This window comes from Eptesicus fuscus, chromosome 17 (assembly GCF_027574615.1).
Source record: "Eptesicus fuscus isolate TK198812 chromosome 17, DD_ASM_mEF_20220401, whole genome shotgun sequence".
In the NCBI taxonomy this organism is placed as follows: domain Eukaryota; kingdom Metazoa; phylum Chordata; class Mammalia; order Chiroptera; family Vespertilionidae; genus Eptesicus; species Eptesicus fuscus.
In genome coordinates, this window is record NC_072489.1 from 55,783,362 (window position 1) to 55,804,938 (window position 21,577).

A 21,577-nucleotide genomic window follows, 5' to 3' on the forward strand; every position below is an offset into this window, starting at 1 on the left:
TGAAGCCAATATTTGTAGAAGGAGGAAATATCGTAAGATGGCATCTATAATACAAGATGCCTTTATTGAAATGCCTCACTGTGAAGTGTTTGTTATTGTTTAAATTATTGAGAAGTTAATTTCTTTTTGTATTTTAACTTTAACACTGGAATAGCTAAGTCATGTCAGCCTAATTAGGTTACTGAATTAGGTTGATTTAAAAAAAAAATTTTTTTTTTATTGGTTTAAGGGAGAGGGAGAGAGAGAGAGAGAGAAAGAGAAACATCAATGATGAGAGAGAATCATCCATTGGCTGCCTCCTGCACACCCCCATTGGGGATTGAACCCGCAATCCGGGCATGTGCCCTTGACCCGAATTGAACCTGGGACCCTTCAGTCCACAGTCTGACGCTCGATCCACTGAGCCAAACAAGCCAGGGCAGATGATTTTTAAAAATTTACAAAATATTTTTCTCTCAAAACTGAATTTACATTTCTGAGAATTTGGTAATACTTCAGTTTTTAATATCCTTGATTAAAGTTTTTTATTATTGTTATTATAAACCACATGAAACCTTTTCTGACAAGTTGGCTGGCTATACAAATAGTATTATAATTTCACAGTTTGTACTTTGTTTTAAATTTAGTCTAATGGGGGGGGAGAAATCAGATCTTTGGCTTAGCATTTTATTTTAAAATAATTAATTTTAGAAAATATTACATTTGGTCTATCAGGTTTTTTTTTAAGTAAGAATAAAGATGGAATAGACACTAATTTTTTCTTAAACAGGGGAAGGAAAAATCGATTTTATATCGCTTCTTTGTAGGTGAAAAGGAAACCGTTGCCTATTTCTGTGCCCACTTCGAAGAACAACTGAAAATTTACAAAAAACAGGTGGGCTTTGGTCTCTAGTAGTAACTGTCCCTTTATATTTTAAAATGATTGTGTATTTTGTTTCTTTAAATTTCAAACAGCAACAACAATGTATTATTCATAATTAAGCAAAATGGCATTTCTCATGAAGTTAAAGAACACATGTAAGCTAAGAATATACTTAATATTATTTTTAAATATATTTTATTGATTTTTTACAGAGAGGAAGGGAGAGGGATAGAAAGTTAGAAACATCTATGAGAGAGAAACATCGATCAGCTGTCTCCTGCACACCTCCTACTGGGGATGTGCCTGCAACCCAGATACATGCCCTTGACTGGAATCGAACCTGGGACCTTTCAGTCTGCAGGCTGATGCTCTATCCACTGAGCCAAACTGGTTAGGGCTATTCTTTTTTTTTTTTTTTTTAATATATTTTATTGATTTTTCACAGAGAGGAAGGGAGAGGGACAGAGAGTTAGAAACATCGATGATAGAGAAACATCAATCAGATGCCTCCTGCACACCCCCTACTGGGGATGTGCCCACAACCAAGGCACATGCCCCTGACCGGAATCGAACCTGGGACCCCTCAGTCCGCAGGCCGATGCTCTATCCACTGAGCCAAACCAGTCAGGGCATAGGGCTATTCTTAAAATTTTTAAAGAAATATTGTCAGCTACTTTAGACCATTTTTATTATTTTTAAAATTTTAATTTTTTAAATCAGTTTTATTTTTCAATTATAATTGACTAGACCATTTTGAGATAAGACATTAATCTGTCAATTATGATTTGAGAAGTATCTAGAGTAAGAAGTAAAAGGCATCTCTCAGTACCGCTCATAAAGTTAGTTCTACCTCCTGGAAATAACAATTTGATATATATCTTTCAGTATCTTTTCTTTGCCCACTTTTCTTATATGTTCATACAGTCATGTAGGAATGTGATCATATAAGCCAAAATCAGATAAAAGCTGTTAGATGAAATACAAGTTCAATAAGATGACCAGTTTTCAGATACAGGATTGAGCTAGACTATCAATAACTAATCATTAGCAATAGCCAGTCTTTTTTTTTTTTTTTTTAAATGCACTCTTAGGTAGAAGGAGAGTATACATATATTTTTTTTTTATATTTTATTGATTTTTTACAGAGAGGAAGGGAGAGGGATAGAGAGTTAGAAACATCGATGAGAGAGAAACACCGACCAGCTGCCTCCTGCACACCACCTACTGGGGATGTGCCCGCAACCAAGGTACACGCCCTTGACCAGAATCGAACCTGGGACCCTTCAGTCCGCAGGCCGACGCTCTATCCACTGAGCCAAACCGGTTTCGGCGGCAATAGCCAGTCTTAATGTATAATGCCATAGGATGTATTTTTCTAACAGCAACAAAAATAAAATAGGAAGAAATAACCTAAAATCTTGTAAACATACAAAAAAAAAAAAAAAACCATGACAGTGGTGGTGGCGGGGGCCAGGGGAGAGTTACTGAAGAACACAAAAGGAAATCTGAATAAATGGAGAGAAAATACAATAATCTTAGAAGGAAAGATTCAATATTCAATAGATTTCTGTTCTTCCAAAATTAATGTATAAATTTTGTGCAATTCCAAAGAAAGTCCCAGCAGGGAAATAAAAACCAAATGATTGAAAAAAAAAAACCACCTATAAAGTTTGATGATAAGAGATGAAGTCAGGAATGTGGGAAATGAGAACTCGCACGTATTGTTAGAGGGAGCATAAGTTGGTACAGCCATTTTGAATGGTATTATCATTCAAAATAAAATATGCTCTACTGTTAATTCAGTAATTTTGCTTTCTGATATCCTACATACCATATACAAAAATCAGTTCCAGGTAGATATGGATTTAAATGTGTAAAGTTAAACAAATCTTTTTAAAGGAAAATATAGAACATCTTTTGACCTTGGGTCTTAAACTGGACTTAAAAAGCACTAATCATAATTTTTAAATGGATAAAATTGAACTTACTAATTTGTAAATGTTTATTAGAATTTTATTTATTGAAACTTTATAATAAATATAAATACTATTTACAAATGTTATAAATATTTTATTATTATTATCTTTTTTCTTTTTTTTTTTAGAGAAGGTAGGGGTAGCCTCGATAAGAGAGAATCATTGATCTGCTGCCACCAGCTAAGTGGTTGAGTGTAGACCTATGAACCAGGAGGTCACAATTTGTTTCCCAGTCAAAGCACATGCCTGGGTTGTGGGCTCGATTCCCAGTGGGGGTTGAGCAGGAGGCAGCCGATCAATGATTCTCTCTCATCATTGATGGTTTCTATCTTTCTCTCCCTCTCCCATCTTCTCTGAAATCAATAAAAAAAATATATTTTAAAAAGTCTTCTAAATATTTTCAAGATTTGCTATTTTAAAGGACCTTGTTTTCATGATCTATTCTAGTTGGTTATTACAAATGTATAATGTATAAAAAAACTATTAATGCCATTGATGTAAGCAGTTATCATAAACCTAAATGTAACAAATGAAAATCTAATGTATAGGAAAAAGATTGATGCTTGAGTGGATTTTTAAGCATGGCTATAAAATATTTCTAAAACGTAATTCCAAATAAATCACATTATAATTCTATCATCTGATTAAACTGAGTTTTTTTCTCTGACTCTTACAGGTCATTATTAACTTGGTAGACCAAGCAGGAAGAGAGAAAATTATTGGGGACGCGTACCTGAAGCAGGTGCTGCTCTTTAACAACGCGCACCTCACTTACGTTTCATTCGACTTCCATGAGCACTGGTGAGACGCTTCCTGAGACCAGTGTTTCGATCAGTTCCAATGGTTGTGGTGCGATGCTGCCCCACGGACCTAAGTTTCTCTTTATTGGGAAGAAAAATTTCTTCTCATTCTTGGAAAAGGAAGGAGTATTATTTGTTTACTTTGCTTTAATTTTCATAGGGAGTTTATTTTGGGTAAAAATTTAACTTAGTTGTTCCTGAAATATTTATAGTCTTTCTGTTCCAAAATAACTTGCAGACTTAGAGTTCACTTTTCCTTTTATTATTCAAGTAAAGAATTCCTGGAGCTTTTCCTTTCTGCTTGAGCCTGAGCCTGGCAGAAGTAACAGAAGCCCCTTCATAAAAACCATCCTGCTGGCTCATTTTTAGACTCTGCTCGTAACACTTCTTTCTCTATGGATAAAGTGCACTAGAATTTGCTCTGGAAAATCAACAATTAGCGAACCATTTTGATGATAGCTTTAACTTGTGTGTATTTTGAAAGCAAGGTTCTTTTATCATGACCCAGGTTCTAACGTGGGTTCAATTATCTGAGTGTTGAAAATTTGACAGGGAGAGAAGCTTTAGATATCTTTATGTTTCAGTATATTTTTAAGTATATTTTCTTCCACATTACAGATTAGCTATAAACATTTATGTAATTGCCTATATAAATTATAATAGTGTTAACCTCATTTACTTAAAGTAATACTTTTCTTTAATTTTCCAGGCTATCTTAAATATCATATTTTAAGTTAAAGCCTTTTCTCTTTCTTTTGGCTTGTATTTTAGCCGAGGAATGAAGTTTGAGAATGTTCAAACACTAACAGATGCTATTTATGACATTATTCTCGACATGAAGTGGTGTTGGTACGTATTTATTTCATAAGAAATCGGTTGAACGAACGCTCGGTCTGTGAGCCAGGTGTATTTGTGTGGTGACAGCATTAGGATAAGAGCAGCAAGCTGAGGAAGCTTTTTTGTTGTTCTACTTTTGCTTCCCGTTTCCTGTTCTCATTTTTAAGGGAGGGTTGGGCATTGGGCATGGCAGCTCTGAACCGGGAAGAGGGGTCAAGTGGTTGGGCAAAGTGACGTGAAGTGCCCGAGGACTGTTTAATTCCTAGTCTCATTTCCTTCTCCTCTTCTTGCCAGCCCTAACGTGGAAGGAGGGCTTAAAGGGACCTGGTCCCAGTTGTCAAGCATTTGCAATTATCAGGAAAGGATGATGATTCTCATCTTACAGGAGGGAGAGGCAGGAAGAAGAAACTGGCTTCACGGACAGAACAGAACTTTCTATTAGACTTTAAGGCCACAGATGGCAAGAGAAATGAGATGAGCCAGGCATGCTGCATGACTGTACTAGGTGGTAAAGCGAAGGAGCCTGTTCAAGCTAATTTAGATGCATGTCTTCTTGGAGTGAAAGAGACGGGGCAGGATGGTGTCTGAAAGTGCTTTTTGATTTTAAATGTGCAGAAAAGCATAACTTGTGTCAGTTTTTTGCTTAGTAGTTGTGTGACTTGGGGCAAGTGACTCTTTCTGTACCTCAGTTTTCTTTTCAAAATGGGGATAGTAATGTCTTCCTTGTTGAGTTACTGTATAAATCAACAGTGTCTACATCGGACTCAATAATGCCTGCACACAAAAAAATAATAATAATGCCTGCACACGGTGCTATTCCAAGCAAGCTGATAACCAATGCTTCTGTTCTTACCGCTGTGCCTTAAGGAATTTTGGTTTTTGAAAAACGTATTGAAGTATTTCATGTTGTGAAATAATCCCCTACTGTTTTTGAAAAGGGTCGATCAAGCTGGGGTAATATGTAAACAAGAAGGGATTTTTCGAGTTAATTGCATGGACTGCCTGGACCGCACCAACGTGGTTCAAGCTGCCATCGCACGAGTGGTCATGGAGCAGCAGGTAATTGGAATTTGTTGGATTGTAAATGTTCATTTTTAATTTTTTCAGGTGTAAACAAGTAACTTAAATCTTTGTTCTTTAGAACATGTATGGCATAAAACATCTTTTTTTTTTAAATTTCTTTATTGATTAAGGTGTCACATATTTGTCCTCATCCCCCCATTCCCATCCCACCCCCCTCCCCACGGATGCCCCAACCCCCTGTTGAACTTAACCATTGGTTAGGCTCATATGCATGCACACAAGTCCTTTGGTTGATCTCTCCCCCCTCCCCCCACCCTCCCCTATCCTCCCTCTGAGGCCCGATAGTCCGATCGATGCCTCCTTGTTTCTGGTTCTGTTCTTGTTCATCAGTCTATGTTGTTCATCGTCTCCCCTAGATGAGCGAGATCATGTGTCACTAGAGATATAAGAACTGAATGTGAGACGAGCAATAATAGTTATGCTGACAGGCAAATGAATCAGTCTGTAGTGAGTTTCTTTCTGGACCATCTGTTCTTTTGAGACCGAATTTCAATGTCCAACAGTTCCTTATGTGTACATGTCGGCACTGACCCCTCAGCTCTGGATGATGGACAAATGATAAAACATCTTGTTGCATTAAAACCTGGAAAGCACAACTTCCACTAGATATACCTTGAACCAAGTGGTATTTTTTAAAAATATATTTCTTTATTGATTTCAGAAAGGTAGGGAAAAGGAGAGAAAGAATCATTGATCGGCTGCCTCCCGCACACCCCCCACTGGGGATCAAGCCCACATCCCAGGCATGTGCCCTTGGCCGGAATCGAACCTGAGACCCTTCATTCCGCAGGCCGATGCTTTATCCACTGAGCCAAGCCGGCCAGGCGCGAGTGATATTTTCTTAAGTACGCATTTCAAAATGTGAGGCCCGACATTTAAAAATGTGTCGGGCGTCACTGTACGGTCACTTACCCTTTTCCTCATCTCTAACCCTCTCTCCTGCATCGGGAGCTGCGGGTCTGCCCGTTATTCTGACTGGCTTCGTGTCAGGCTCTGCCAGTAGCGGGCACTAAAGGAAGACCATGAGGCTGGAGGAGAAAGGGACTAGCTTCTTCACCTGGTTATTTTCCTGCCAGCAGTGCCACCACTGGGGCTGTTGGCTCCTTTGGCACCACAGAACCAGCCTCTTACTTTATGCCCCAGTTGCTGGCAAGTGCTTCCTCTAGTCCTTACGTCTATTACCCATGTCCGCCTTTAGATCTTTTGGCCCTCTAACACCTGAGTAATGAATTCAAAGGTGGAAATTCCTAGCATGGTTTTTAGGTTTTTTGTTTTTGTTTTGTTTTAATTTTTATTGATTTCAGAGAGAAAGGGAGAGTGAGAGAGAGAGAAACTTTGATGAGAAAGATACATTGATTGGTTGCCTCCTGCATGAGCCCCAACGTGGGGTTGGGGGGCGGGAGTTGAACCTGCAACCAGGTATGTGCCCTTGACTGGGAATCAAATCTGTAACCCTCTGGTGCACACTCTAACCATGCCAGCCAGGGCTGAAAACACCATTTCTTTTATTTCAGGGTCCTAATTGGGTATGAACATAATTGCTTTTTCTGCAGTATATATTTTATGCTATGGTGTCTTGGTTTATATGTAATTAATTCACCAATGTGTAAATTTTAGCTGAAAAAATTAGGTGTGATGCCCCCAGAGCAGCCACTGCCGGTGAAATGCAATCGGATCTATCAGATAATGTGGGCCAACAATGGTGACTCCATCAGCAGGCAGTACGCTGGCACAGCTGCTCTGAAGGTAAATACCTGCAGCGAGCATTTGTGGGTCATTCTGTGGGACCCAGAATGGGGTTTCAAACCATCTTTGTTTTTGAGATGAAGGCATGCGGCGACAGGTGGTGGCTGACTTCTTTCTGGAATGTTTGGCTAAGGCAGGGGTCACACTCATATTTCTGTGGGGCCGGGGCTGGGTGGCTCAAGCAGGCACCCATTGGGTGAAAGGGAGAGACGGAGCTGAGCGGATCTAAAGAAGAGCGTATGTTGTCCCAGGAGGTGCTGTTTGTTTCCCTATGAGGATGGAGGCGCAGGGTTGCTAGGTCTCCCGGTTTTTTCAAGGGAGTTGCAATCTGGAATTCTGTGAAATATTTGGCTTTTAAAATATTTAAGTAGACAAAACAAAACATGTCTGTCGATGGGATTTGGTCCCTAGTATGATAATTGCCCCCTAAATTTGTATCCCCATCCTGCCTTTTACTGTCTCTGTTACCTTGGCCAAGTCACTTAACCCCCCTCTCAATAGGAGAATACACATTCTTAAGCGCACATGGAACTTTTTCCAGGATCATATGTTAGGCCACAAAGTCTCAACAAGATCAAGAAGACAAATTATATCAGGGTGTTTTGTTGTCTTTTGTTTTTGTTTTTGTTTTAATAATAGTGGTGTGAAATTAGAAATCATTAACAGGAGGAAAGTTGGAAAATTCACAAATATGTGGAAATTAACACTCCTGAACAATCAAAGGATACCACAGCAATACATAGAATCATGAGGCTATACTGACCAATTATATGAGAACAAATTGGACAATTTAGAAGAAATAAATTCTTAAAAACCATACAACCTACCAAGACTGAATTACGAAGAAACAGGAAATCTGAGCAGACCAGAGAGTAAGAAGATTGAATCATTAAGCAAAAACCTCTCAACAAGGCCCAGGACCAGATGGTTTCACTGGTGAATTCTATCAGACATTTAAAGAGTTAATGCCAACGTTTCCCAAGTTTGTCCAAAACACAGAAAGGAGGGAACACTCCCACACTCATTTTATGAGGCCTGATACCACTACAAGGACATAAAACTAGAGGCCAGTATCCCTGATGAATGTGGATGCAAAAATTCTCAAGAAAATACTAACTAAATGTAACAGCATCACACACCATAATAAAGTTGGATTTATCTATCAGGTGGAAGGATCGTTCAACATATACAAATCAATAAATGGGACATCCTGCATTAATAGAATGAAAGATAAAAATCATCTAATAGATGCAGAAAAAGCATTTGACAAAATTCAACGTTCTTTTATGATAAAAATTCTAAACAAATTGGGTATAGAAGGAATGTACCTCAGCATATTAAAGGCAATAATAACAAACCCATAGCTAATGGCATACTCAGTGGTGAAAACTTAAAAGCTTTTCCTTTAAAATCAGGAACAAGACTTTGGTGCTCACTGTCACCATTCCTATTTGTCATAGTACTGGAAGTTCTAGCCAGAGCAATCATGAAAGGAAAATAGAAAGCATCCAGATTGGAAAGGAAGAAGTGAATTTGTCTTTGTAGATGATATAATGTTCTATATGGAAAATCCTAAAAATACTCCACCAAAAAACTGTTAGAACTAATGAGTGAGTTCAGTAAAATTGCAGAATACAAAATCAACCTACAAAAATCAGTTGCGCTTCCATACACTAACAACAAACTGTCTGCTAAAAAAATAAAATAATCCCTTTTACAATAGCATCACAGACCGTAAAATACTTAGGAATAAAGTTAACCCAAAAAGTGAAAGCTAAGTACACTGAAAACAATAAGACATCCATGAAAGAAATTGAGAGGACACAAATAAATGAAAAACTATCCCATGTTCATGGATTAAAAAAATTAATATTCTCAAAATGTTTATAATACTACGCAAAGCCATATATAGATTCAGTGCAATCCCTATCAAAGTTCTAGTGACATTTTTCACAGAAATAGACAAAAGCAATTCTAATGCTTGTATGGAACCAGGAGACCCCCAGTAGCCAAAGCATTTCTGAGAAAGAAGAACAAAGCTGGAGGCATAACACTCTAATTCCAAACCTGACTACAGAGCATGGCACTGACATAGAAACAGACACACAGATCAATGGACTCGAACTGAGAGCCCAGAAGTAAACCCACATATACAACTAGTACAGCTGTTACAAGATGAATAAATTCTGTAGATGATATTGGACAAGGGGGTCAACAAACATTATGGGGAAAGGATAATCTCTTCAGTAAATGGTGCTGGGAAAATGGAATAGTCACAAGCAAGAAAGTGAAATTGGACCCCTGTCTTATATAAAAATTAACTCAAAATGGATTAAGGACTTAAATGTAAGATCTGAAACTTTACCGTTTACTCCTATAAGAAAACATAGGGAAAATGCTCCATGACGTTGGTCTTGGCAATGATATTTTGGGTGTGATTCCAAAAGTGAGCAAGTAAAGAAAAAGGAAATAAGTGAGTAGGGGTACATCAGACAAAAAACTTCTTTCTGCACAGTAAGAAAAATGTTTTTTAAATCAGTAAAATAAAAAGACAAGCTATGGAATGGGAGAAAACATGTATTTGCAAACATGTATCTGATAAGAAGTTAATATCCACAATATGTAAGGACCTTATCCAATTCAACAGCAAAATATAATTTGAGTAAAAAGTGGGTAAAGGACCTCAAGAGACATTTTTCCAAAGAAGATATACAAATGGCCAACAGGTACATGCATAGGTGCTCAACATCAGTAATCATGAGGGAAATGCAAATTAAAACAGCAATGCACTGTCACTTCATACCTGTTAGAATAGCTGTTATAAAAATAAGAGGTAAGTGTTGACAAGGATGTGGAGAAAAAGTAACCTACACTTGGTGGGAATGTAAATTGGCATGGCCATTATGAGAAACAGTATGGAAGCTCCAAAAAATTAGAAATAGAACTACGATATGATCCGGCAATCCCATTTATGGGTGTGTATATATATACACACACACACATATATATATATATATATACATATATATATACATATATATATATATGTATATATATATGTATATATATATGTATATATACATGTGTGTGTATATATGTATATGTATATATATGTATATGTATATATATATATATATATATATATATATATATGAAGGAAATGAAATCACTATTTTGAAGAGATATCTGCACTTACATGTTCATTGCAGCATTATTAACAATAGTGAAGACATGGAAACAATCTAATTCAATGAGGATGAATGACTAAAGAAAATGTGTGTGTGTGTGAGATGGAACATTATTCAGCCATGAAAAAGGAAGGGAATCCTGCCATTTGCAACAGTGTAGATGAACCTTGAGTGAGGGCATTGTGTTTAAGTGGAATAAGCCAGACAAAGACAAATACTACATGATTCACTTACATGTGGAATCTGGAAAAGTCAAACTTCTGGGAATGAAGAGTTGATTGGTGGTTACCAGGGCTTGGGGCAAAGAAGATGTTCAAAAGATACAAACAATAAATTTTGGGGATCTAATGTACACATGGTAACTATAGTTAACAATAATGTATAATTGAAACCTGCTAAGAAGTAGATCTTAAATGTTCTCACCACACTCACAGAGGTACACATGGAGGAATTATGTGAGGTGACAGATGTGTTAACCTGAATGTAATCTGCTCACTCCACACACACACACACACACACACACACACACACACACACACCAAGTGATCACGAGGTACACCTTAAATTGACACAGTTTTACTCATCAATTTTATCTCACTAAAGTTGGGGGGGAGAGAAATATTTTTCTCTTTGATATTAAACTTTTTTGGATTCAGCATTCATGTCTCTCTCTTCTGTAACAGGTTCTTATTTAATTACTATTTCCTGTGAACGACTTAACTAGTTGGCGGTATCTTCTCCAAAATTGTCAGTGTTAGGACAAGGTCTGTTTCAGGAATGGCCTTGGATAGAAATAGTGGGTTTGGGATGGGGGAAAAAAGGACTATGCTTTCTTTGCCTTAAAAGTTTAAATCACTACCTCTCTAGGGAGTTGCTCTGATACCTTTGTTGTTAAAAACAAGAAAAACAAACAATTTAAATCCTCATTGGCTCATTCTACAGGAATTGTACCGTGTAATGAGAAACCTGCTCTCTCTCTATTTACACACATTCACATACACAGGTCAAATCTCTAATAAACGCTAGGGAGCTATCCACATTTTCCCCATCAGAAATTGGTGGTTTTCAATATATCAAGTTGAGGTTTAAAGACTTTTTTGTTTTGTTTCGTTTGTTCTACAATTTGCCAAGAATGGCTTTACCTTAAAGCTCCATCTAGCTGAAGGCTTGTTGCTACAGATAGTATGTTTAATTATTTGACATGCTTGGGTCAGAGTCAAATACTAATAGATATTTTAATTTAACTGTATTACTTGGAATTATAAAAGCCTACAAAATTAGTCTTACAAGCCCACCTTGACTTCGGGAACATTCTTGTGTTTAAATAAATTGTCAAAATATTTTCCTTGACAGGGTGACTTTACAAGGACAGGAGAAAGGAAGTTAGCAGGAGTTATGAAAGATGGTGTTAACTCCGCAAATAGGTATTACCTTAATCGATTTAAGGATGCTTATAGGCAAGCTGTCATAGGTAAGAAACGTAAAATTTGTTATTCCTTCTGTGACTGTTTTACAGAAACCAACGTTATTAACATAGTTCATATGTTTATAATATACGTATGCTTCTATATTGAGCATCTTACCAAATGAGTCAAATTCAAATTTTTAGAAGATTAGAACCTGACAAATTTTTTAGGCTGGAACAACACAAAAAGTCTCTCATTTCCATACGTATTTGTCAGTTTGCTGTTCATGGAACAGAAAGCATGGTTGATGAAATATGAAATAAGAGACCCTAAAACTTCATCACCTAAAAACTCCACATTCTATTTGTTTTTCCGTTACTCAAGGCTGAGAGATGTAATGAGATGGTTTTCTGTCTTTCCATGGGTGTGATTTAATAGCATATTAAAGAGTATTACATTAAGCCCTAGCTGTTTTGGCTGGGTGAATAGAGCGTCGGCCTGCAGCCTGAAGGGTCCTTTCTGGGTTCGATTCCAGTCAAGGGCATGTGCCCAGGTTGCAGTCTTGCTCCCCAGTGTGGGGAGGAGTGCAGGAGGCAGCCAATCAATGATTCTCATCATTGATGTTTCTATCTCTCTCTTCCTCTCCCTTCCTCTCTGAAATAAATAAATAAATATTTTAAAATATATTTTATTGATTTCTTACAGAGAGGAAGGGAGAGGGATAGAGAGCCAGAAACATCGATGAGAGAGAAACATTGATCAGCTGCCTCCTGCACACCCCTCACTGGACCGGAATCGAACCTGGGACCCTTCAGTCCGCAGGCTTACGCTCTATCCACTGAGCCAAACCAGTTTTGGCAATAAAAATGTATTTAAAAAATTTATTCTATCCAATTTAATCGTGGTTGTTTTGTTTTGTTTTGAGGGGGAAGAGTAAATGGAGGGTAGATTACCCAGAGGAATTCATGCTTTGGCATGTTTTAAATTTAATTTTTATTAAAATACTAGAGGCCCGGTGCACGAAATTCATGCACGGGTGTGTGTGTGTGTGTGTGTGTGTGTGTGTGTCCCTCAGCCCAGCCTGCACCCTGTCCAATCTGGGATCCCTCTCACAATCCAGGACTGCTGGTTCCCAACCACTCGCCTGCCAGCCTGCCTGATTGCCCCTAACCGCTTCTGCCTGCCAGCCTGATCACCCCCTAACCACTCCTCTGCCAGCCTGATCGACGCCTAACTGCTCCCCTGCCAGCCCGATTGCCCCTAACTGCCCTCCCCTACAGGCCTGGTCGCCCCTAACTGCCCTCCCCTGCTGGCCTGGTCCCTCCCAACTGCCCTCCCCTGCTGGCCATCTTGTGGTGGCCATCTTTGACCACATGGGGGCAGCCATCTTGTGTGTTGGAGTGATGGTCAATTTGCATATTACCTCTTTATTATATAGGATTACCTTATAGTATTTAAATAAACATATAGTGTGGATTAGAACCAAATGTAATACCTTTCCTTATGGTCTCTTGAGATTTATTTATTTATTTATTTATTTATTTATTGATTTTCTACAGAGAGGAAAGGAGAGGGACAGAGAGTTAGAAACATCGATGAGAGAGAAACATCGACCAGCTGCCTCTTGCACACCCCCAACCGGGGATGTGCCCGCAACCAATGTACATGCCCTTGACCGGAATCAAACCTGGGACCCTTCAGTCTGCAGACTGACACTCTATCCACTGAGCCAAACCAGTTTTGGCTCTTGAGATTTTTTAAATCCTATTTTTAAACTTGATGTTTATCATACAGGAAGTAATAGGGCCTAGACACGGGCCAGTTAGTAATCTGAGAAGTCGGGTGTAAAGAAGTTTGGTTCATTTGCCATAGATAGGGGGTGTGCTGACTGGAAAACTGGGCTTTAGCACATTGTTACAGCAAAGTAAGGTGCCTTCCTTCTGTTGGTCAGTCTGGTGACTCAGTTATGTCCTTGAGGACTCAGGCTTTGTCCCTTTCTCAGTTGGATCTCTTCAAGGCTGAGACAGGCCCATAGCAGGCTGGGCTGTTGCTTCCCCTTGTAGTGATAGTGGCAGGTCTTTCCCAGAAGCTCCCTCCAGTCTCATTGTCCCAGACAACTATAGGGAATGGGATTATAATGATTTCTTAAAGTGTAAGCCACATGCCACCCTAGGAAGAAGCTAGCTAGTCTATTTAGATCCTCTTAAATGGGCTTATTTGTCTTTTTTAAAAATGTTTTTATTGATTTCAGAAAAGAGAGAGAGAAACATCAGTGATGAGAGAGAATCATTGATCAGCTGCCTCTTGCACACCTCCCACTGGGGATTCAGCCTGCAACCCAGCCATGTGCCCTGACCTGGAATCAAGCCATGACCTCCTGGTTCATGGGTCGACGCTCAACCACTGAATCACATCAGCCGGGCTTATTTGAGTTGTAAGAATTCTAGATACAAGTCCATTATTAGATAGGTGATTTATAAATATCCTTTCCCAGTCTGTGAATTGTCTTTTCACTATCATATTATTTCCCTTTGAAATACAGAAGTTTTTTATTTTAATGATGTTCAGTTTATTTTTTCTTTTGTTTATGATGTTAATGTCCTATTTTCCCCCAAACCCCTCTTCCCCCCCCCCAAAAAAAAATGTCTAATCCAGGTCTCAAAGATTTATTCCTGTTTTCTTAGAGTTTTATGGTTTAGGTCTTCATTCTCTTTTGTTTTTTTAAAAAAAATGTATTTGGAAACTAAGATGATGATAGATATTGACACTTTCTACTCTAGATTTGATGCAAGGCATTCCAGTGACAGAAGATCTTTATTCCATATTTAACAAAGAGAAAGAGCATGAAGCTTTGCATAAGGAAAATCAGAGAAGTCACCAGGAGCTAATTAGCCAGCTGCTACAAAGTTACATGAAGTTACTGCTGCCTGATAATGAGAAGTTCCATGGGGGCTGGGCCCTCATTGACTGTGACCCCAGGTAATGAAAGATGTCCTGCTAACTAATGTGCTTAAATTTCTGGTAAGTTTTCTGTAATTAATGCTAGGACTTAGCCATAAAACTGTGGGCATGGATGCATGGCGCATGGCACTTTCCAAGTACAGAGCTGACACTAAGGCAGGATGGCTGAGGCACTCATCTTCGGGGCATAAGGGGTCACTAAAAACTCAGTAATAAGAAATATTTTAATGCAATAATTGATATAAAAAACAATGTAAAACTATGGTTCGCTACGGGCTGTGTGGGTTTTCCCCCTCAGAATCTAGGTTTACTGTATTAATGCACATAACTTAGTGGCTAGAGCATTGGCCTGCAGAATGAAGGGTTCTGGGTTCGATTCTGGTCAAGGGCACGTACCTCGGTTGCACGCTCTATCCCCGGCCCAGGGCACATGCGGGAGACAACCAATCAAATGTGTCCCTCTCACATCGATACTTCTCTGTGTTCCTCCCTCTCCCTTCTAGTCTAAGAATCAATGGAAAAATATATTCTGGTGAAGGTTAACAAAATATATATATTGCACTAAAAATGTGTTTTTTAATTGTTTAAAGTATTACATATGTCTCCTTTTTCCCGATTGACCCCCCACCACTCCTATCCTGAGGGCAAGCCCCCTTCGCCCCAGACTCTGGATCTGTTTTTTTCTTTATTGATTAAGGTATTACATATGTGTCCTTATCCCCCCATTGCCCTGCTCATGCCTTCACCCCCCTGGTGTCTGTGTCCATTGGTTATGCTTATATGTGTGCATACAAGTCCTTTGATTGATCTCTCTCCCATAACCCCACCCTCCCCTACCTTCCCTCTGAGGTTTGTGCATCTGATCGATGCTTCTCTGTCTCTGGAGCTGTTTTTGTTCATCAGCTTATAATGTTCATTATATTCCACAAATGAGTGAGATCATGTGATATTTATCTTTCTCTGACTGGCTTATTTCACTTAGCATAATGCTCTCCAGTTCCATCCATGCTGTTGCAAATGGTTACAAATTCTGTTTTTATGTCTTTCTTTGTTTTGTTTTTTATATATTTTATTGATTTTTTACTGAGAGGAAGGGAGAGGGATAGAGAGTTAGAAACATCGATGAGAGAGAAACATCAGCTGCCTCCTGCACACCCCCTATTGGGGATGTGCCCGCAACCAAGGTACATGCCCTTGACCAGAATCGAACCCTGGACCCTTCAGTCTAGGCGAGGTTCCCACCTTCTGCGTGCGGAGACCCGCGGGGCGTGGACCTTGTTCCAGCCGCCTGCGCAGGGAGAGGTGATGGAGGCGCTGACCCCCAGGATGCGGAGACCAAGGCGGACCAGGGAGACAATAGTGTCGGGGCTACAGACCACGATCCGCAGGGTCCCTCGCCAAAGACAGCCTAGAGGACGGCACTGAGGACGATGAGAAAAATCCAGGAGACGACACCAACGGAGAGCAGCCCCCCAACGTGGGGCCGCAACTTCATTTACAGGAACCCTAATCCACAAGATGCAAAGAGATTAAAGCGGATCCGCAGCTGAGGGTTCCTCCGCTCCGAGGCTGAACAGGGCGGGGCTGAGCAAAAATGCTGGATTACCCTCTCCACCCTGACCCGGATTAGTTTTCCGAGAAGAAAAAGGAAATTCCAGCCGTAAGAAAGGTTCCAGCAAAAGGTTGGCGCTGAAGATCTTAAGTGCTTGCTTTTAAAAATCAACAAAATTGCGGGGCCGGAGGCCAGAGGCCGGGAGAGGCGGCGGCAGCCCGGGCAGCCCGAGCCCCTCAGCTTGGGCCTGCGCTCGCGCCATGAGCAGCGGCCCTGGGGGCTCGGCCTCTGGACCGGGCGGCAGCAGCGGCGGGAAAGTGTCAGTCGAAGCCATGGGTGGGGGCGTAGGGGCCTCAAGTTCCAGTCGAAGCCATGGGTGGGGGCGTGGGGGCCTCAAGTTCCGGGGGTGGGGCAGCGGCAGCGGGGGAGGAGGCAGCGGCGTGCCCAGTGCGGGTGACAGCGGGAAGGTGACCAGTGGTAGACCCTCTAGGCCGAGGCCCGGAGCGCTCCCAGGACGTGGCTCACACAGACGTCCAAGCGATTGGCAATGGCTCATTTGGAGTCGTGCACCAGGCACGGCTGGCAGAGACCAGGGAACTGGTAAGATCTCCGTTCAATAAATTATTGGCAAAAAAAAAAAAAAATCAAATTGTAAACATCTGTTAATAAGCATCTTAAGTAATTATCTTTGAAGAAAAATTATCTTGGTGGCTATTTTGCAAGCCCTTAAATATCGCACCGGTGGACAGAGCGTCGAACTGTGGACTCAAGGGTCCCAGGTTCAGTTCGCCAAGGGCGTGTACCGTGATTGTGCTAACTCACTCTCCCTCTCCCTCCCACTCTGTAAAAAAATCAATAAAATATGTTAAAAAAAAAAAAGCTGTATCGGCCGCGCATGCGCACCAGACACAGACTGCGGGGGACCCTCCGTGTCGTGTTCCGGGGCCGGCGGTAGTGCGGATCGCGGGGTTGCGCAGATCGCGGGGTTGCGCAGGTGTGCGGGGTACGGGCGCTCCGAGCTGGGACTCCTGGACAGAACAGCCGGACGATGCCGCGGGGCGGCAGGCGGAGATCCGCGCAGGCCGCGGGCCGCGCTGCTGGAAATGATCGCTTGTCATTCAAAATGGTTCTCCTCCTGTCGGGGCTGACATTGAAGGTCCCGGTGGCGCTCTATATCTTTTCCAAAATGGTCCTCTTCCAGGGCCTCCTGCTGCTGCCCGCAGAGGACAGCGCCTTCTACGCGCTCGTTGTGTCTGTGATCGGGCTCCATGTGATGGTCTGTGGCTTCGTGTTACTCATGTTCCCGGTGGACAGCTCGCCTCCGCCCTGGGAAAGGAAGCCCTAGAACGGGGTGGGGTGGTGGGGGGTCTGGGGGGGGCGGATTCTGGCCTTCACTGCCGCGAAGACGAAAAGTGGGGGCGGGCCTGCTCGGTGTCAAGCGCGGTCAGCGATGAAAAGACTGCGGACCACGTTTGGCGGTTTGGCGGCTGTAAATACACCGGAGCCCGTGCGTGACAACCACGTTCCACAGTCACTTGTGCTTTTCCCCGCGGTAAGTGCGCCAAGAGCGAGGCCCCGGGCCCGCCTCCCCGTAGCCCGCAGCGCCGCTGGCTTCCCCGGACGGCGGGTTACCCGGGTTTTGGGCCTGGCATCCTGCCTCATTCATTGTACTTGGGGACTATTTTGTTCGGTGAAAATTGAGAATTTATTTTAGACCGAGGCGCTACACTTGGAGCTTGTGATGTTCTCTGCAGCACCGGTGAAACCGTGACCTCATTCTGACGCAGGTGTTTGCCCTGCTTCCCACAGCTTTGAGGAGGAATGAGTTGGTCTTTTAAAGATATTGAAGAGTCTTGGCAAATAGGTGTGGAATTCTAAGGTAGAATTATGCATTCGTATAGTGGAATTTTGGGACTAATCCAAGAAGCCAGATTAATTTCCACCTTTGTTTGGAAAGGCTGTTATTAAGGTGAATATTAAGGTTTTGAGTTCAGAGTCTGCCTGTCATCTGTAATTTCGTATGTTGACCGTTTTCTTTTGTAATCTTACAAAGATGTACATTTTACTATAGTTTTTTTTTTGTTTGTTTAGTGGTTAATCTAAAGTCTAACCTTTATTTTAATAATTGATTTTAGAATGGAGGTAGATAATGGCAAAATGGACTTTGAATGAGTAAATTAATCTATAATAAGGAAAATGCAAAGTAGCTTGGGCTTGGCCCATTTTTCCATTATATTCATGTAAAATTCTTTCAAAGGATGAATTCTACAGTGTAAAAATACCCTACTGTGCAGTGTCATTTTGATTAGGTTTTTCTAGACTATTTCTTCCTTCTCAACCTCACCTTTCTTTCTTTCCATTTCTCCCCTTTACTTCCCATCATCCATTCCCCCTGTGCTATCCCCCCTCTATGGCTGTCTGTGAGAAGGGACCTCTCTTCGAATCGTCCTTCCTTCCACCCTCCCAAACTAGGTTCTTTTTTAAATACCCAATTAAATGTATACATTGATGATCCCCCCCTCCCCAAGTCTTTTATCACAAGTGGTTCTCCTTAAAAAATAAGCTTGGGAAAAATGTAGATGTAAATAAAAATATGTAATTGCCTGTGTCATGTTTGTTTAGCCTCATTGATGCCACTCACAGAGATGTGGATGTGCTGTTACTGCTTTCTAACTCTGCCTACTACGTTGCCTAGTAAGTTGCTTATTCATTTAAAGCTTTAAATTTTGTTTTAAAATCTGAGTAAATGTTCATTCTAGGAAATTAAGAATCAGGTGGTTTTTTTTAAAGAAATGTTATTGAACCCCTTTACGTAACTGTTACGTCATTCAGACTTTTTTAAATTTAAAAATGTTTTTTTTTTGGAGTTATATCCCAGGTTTTGGTGTATTCCACATATTTTTATTGTTAATGACCATATATCATTGTTTTATTACTATTCCATAGTTAAATGTTTTCCCATTGTTAGGCATTAAAATAATTCCTTTTTAAAAAATTTTTGTATTTATTTTTTTATTATGGTATCACATAATTGTCCTCATCCACCATCCTCACTCTAAACCCCTCCCCATGTATACCCCCACCCCCCTGTTGTCTGTGACCCCTGGTTAGGCTTATATGCATGCACACAAGTCCTTCGGTTGATCTCTCCCTCTTTCTCCCACCCTCCCCTACCTTACCTAAAATAATTCCTTTTTTGTAGATTTGTTTTGCTATTGTTAATGATACAACTGTCTTTGTGTAGCTAATTTTGTGTACACTGTTATTATTTGGTTATAGTGATGAATTACTTCTTCATAGCCTTGCCAGAATTGAGGGTTGTTTCCCCCAATATTCACTTTCTTTTTGGCCTTGTGTGAACTGTTCTGTTTTTTCTTGTTATTGGCCTGGGTGCCTATTGACATCGATCACATGGATTTCCTCCTTGATTTGGATATAATTTATATACTGTGTTATTCCCAAATACATAGCTTCAGTATACATGTCTCTATTTTTAAATTACCTTTTAGGTTAAGGCTTAAGTTTGTTGTTTTTCTTTTTCTTTTTTGCAAAATGTTTATAAAACAAATTATTTGTGCCATGAATTTTAGTGTAAGATCTATAAACTGATTTTTAACTATTGAACTATGTATATGTTATCTCATTACATCTAAAAATATTTAACTGTGTATTGTGCTACAGATTTTAACTGCATAGTTGCTACTATACCTCAGCTATAAGACAATATGCTTTTGATTTTAATACTCTTTTTAATCCCTTTTCCTTTATCTAGTTATGATGATGAAGTTGATAAAGTAAACCAGTATCAACGACTAAGTCTAGAAGACCTGGAAAAAATAGAAATAGGTAAATTTAAAGGTACTCACCCAGTCATAGGAAGCAAATACTGTTTCTTCCAAGAGCAGGTCCAGTTGTTGACGCAGCCGGCACAGCATCTTCCCAGAACCAGAGGGCTAGTCCTCGTCGTGTGTTAGGATCCCTTCTATTCTTTAGAGATTAGCGATGACTATAATCCAGTAATAAGTTTTTATTTTATTATCTTGTGAAGATTAACCCAGAGATCAAGTTTACATATTTGAGGCTAAAGCAAACTGTCATGTAAAGCTTGTGTGCTTTTGTTGAGATTGTGAAGAAAATGTGCTAAATTACCTAATGGACGAATGAGTGGTCTTCTGAAGCTATGGAAGGAAGTACATGTTATGTGAAAGATTTACACATATTCCTTTGGTCTTTAGGTCCCGAACCCACTCTTTTTGGTAAGCCCAAGTTCTCCTGCATGCGGCTGCACTACAGATACAAAGACGCAGGTGGCTATTTCCACACACTGAGGGCTGTAATACGTAATCCAGAAGAGGATGGGAAAGGTAAGGAGATGAAATTACTGAGTGGAAACTTTTTATCTGCTCTTATGAGCACAAATGCGATCGGGGGCAGTACATACCCTTACCAGCTAATGACCCAGGGAAATCGCTTTGTGATTTGAGACCTTGAAATAGCAGCTTTGTTCTCAGCAGCACAGGGAGGTTACGTGAACTCATGATGGATGGGGACAGGGAATCTAATGGGAGTCCTGTGTGTGGCCGGATGGATGCAGGGCTTTTCCCACCATGTATGTCTCGTGTGGGTAACAGTCAGGGACCATGTCTGTCTGGTTTACAGCTATTACCCTCGGCATCTAGCACTTTAATTCCAATTGATTTGGTTCCTTTGCTCTTTAACTACTCTGTTAAAAACGGTTTTACATCCCTAACCAGTTTGGCTCAGTGGATAGAGCATCGGCCTGTGGACTGAAGGGTCCCAGGTTTGATTCTGGTCAAGGGCATGTACTTTGGTTGCGGGCACATCCCCAGTGAGAGGTGTGCAGGAGGCAGCTGATCGATGTTTCTAACTCTCTAGCCCTCTCCCTTCCTCCCTGTAAAAAAATCAGTTTTCCAACACTGAATTTGTGGGGGAAGTACAGGAGGGCCTCAAGTTCCGTCGGAGATCATTCCTATGGCGCGATTTTCGCCTTAAGTCAGAACCTACCTACGTCACTCACATGGGGCACATACACAGCAGTAATGAAGTGAAACAGTAAAAAAAATTTAAAAGATACAATTCCTGACCTTTACTTGCAGTAAATAAATAATAATAAAAAAATAAAGCACATATGTACATACTTCGAAA

General features: G+C 40.5%; 1 protein-coding gene across 1 annotated transcript in view; it reads left to right on the forward strand.

Moving 5' to 3' along the window:
* Window positions 1-21,577, forward strand: part of INPP5F (inositol polyphosphate-5-phosphatase F) — a 60,476-nt gene that overhangs the window by 34,826 nt on the left and 4,073 nt on the right. Inside the window, exons 9-18 of the mRNA XM_054729066.1 lie at window positions 807-874; window positions 3,515-3,639; window positions 4,410-4,487; window positions 5,414-5,534; window positions 7,176-7,304; window positions 11,846-11,963; window positions 14,679-14,877; window positions 19,034-19,105; window positions 20,184-20,257; window positions 20,647-20,775. Of these exons, the coding sequence (XP_054585041.1) occupies window positions 807-874; window positions 3,515-3,639; window positions 4,410-4,487; window positions 5,414-5,534; window positions 7,176-7,304; window positions 11,846-11,963; window positions 14,679-14,877; window positions 19,034-19,105; window positions 20,184-20,257; window positions 20,647-20,775 (1,113 nt within the window). The remainder of the gene's footprint in view (window positions 1-806; window positions 875-3,514; window positions 3,640-4,409; window positions 4,488-5,413; window positions 5,535-7,175; window positions 7,305-11,845; window positions 11,964-14,678; window positions 14,878-19,033; window positions 19,106-20,183; window positions 20,258-20,646; window positions 20,776-21,577) is intronic.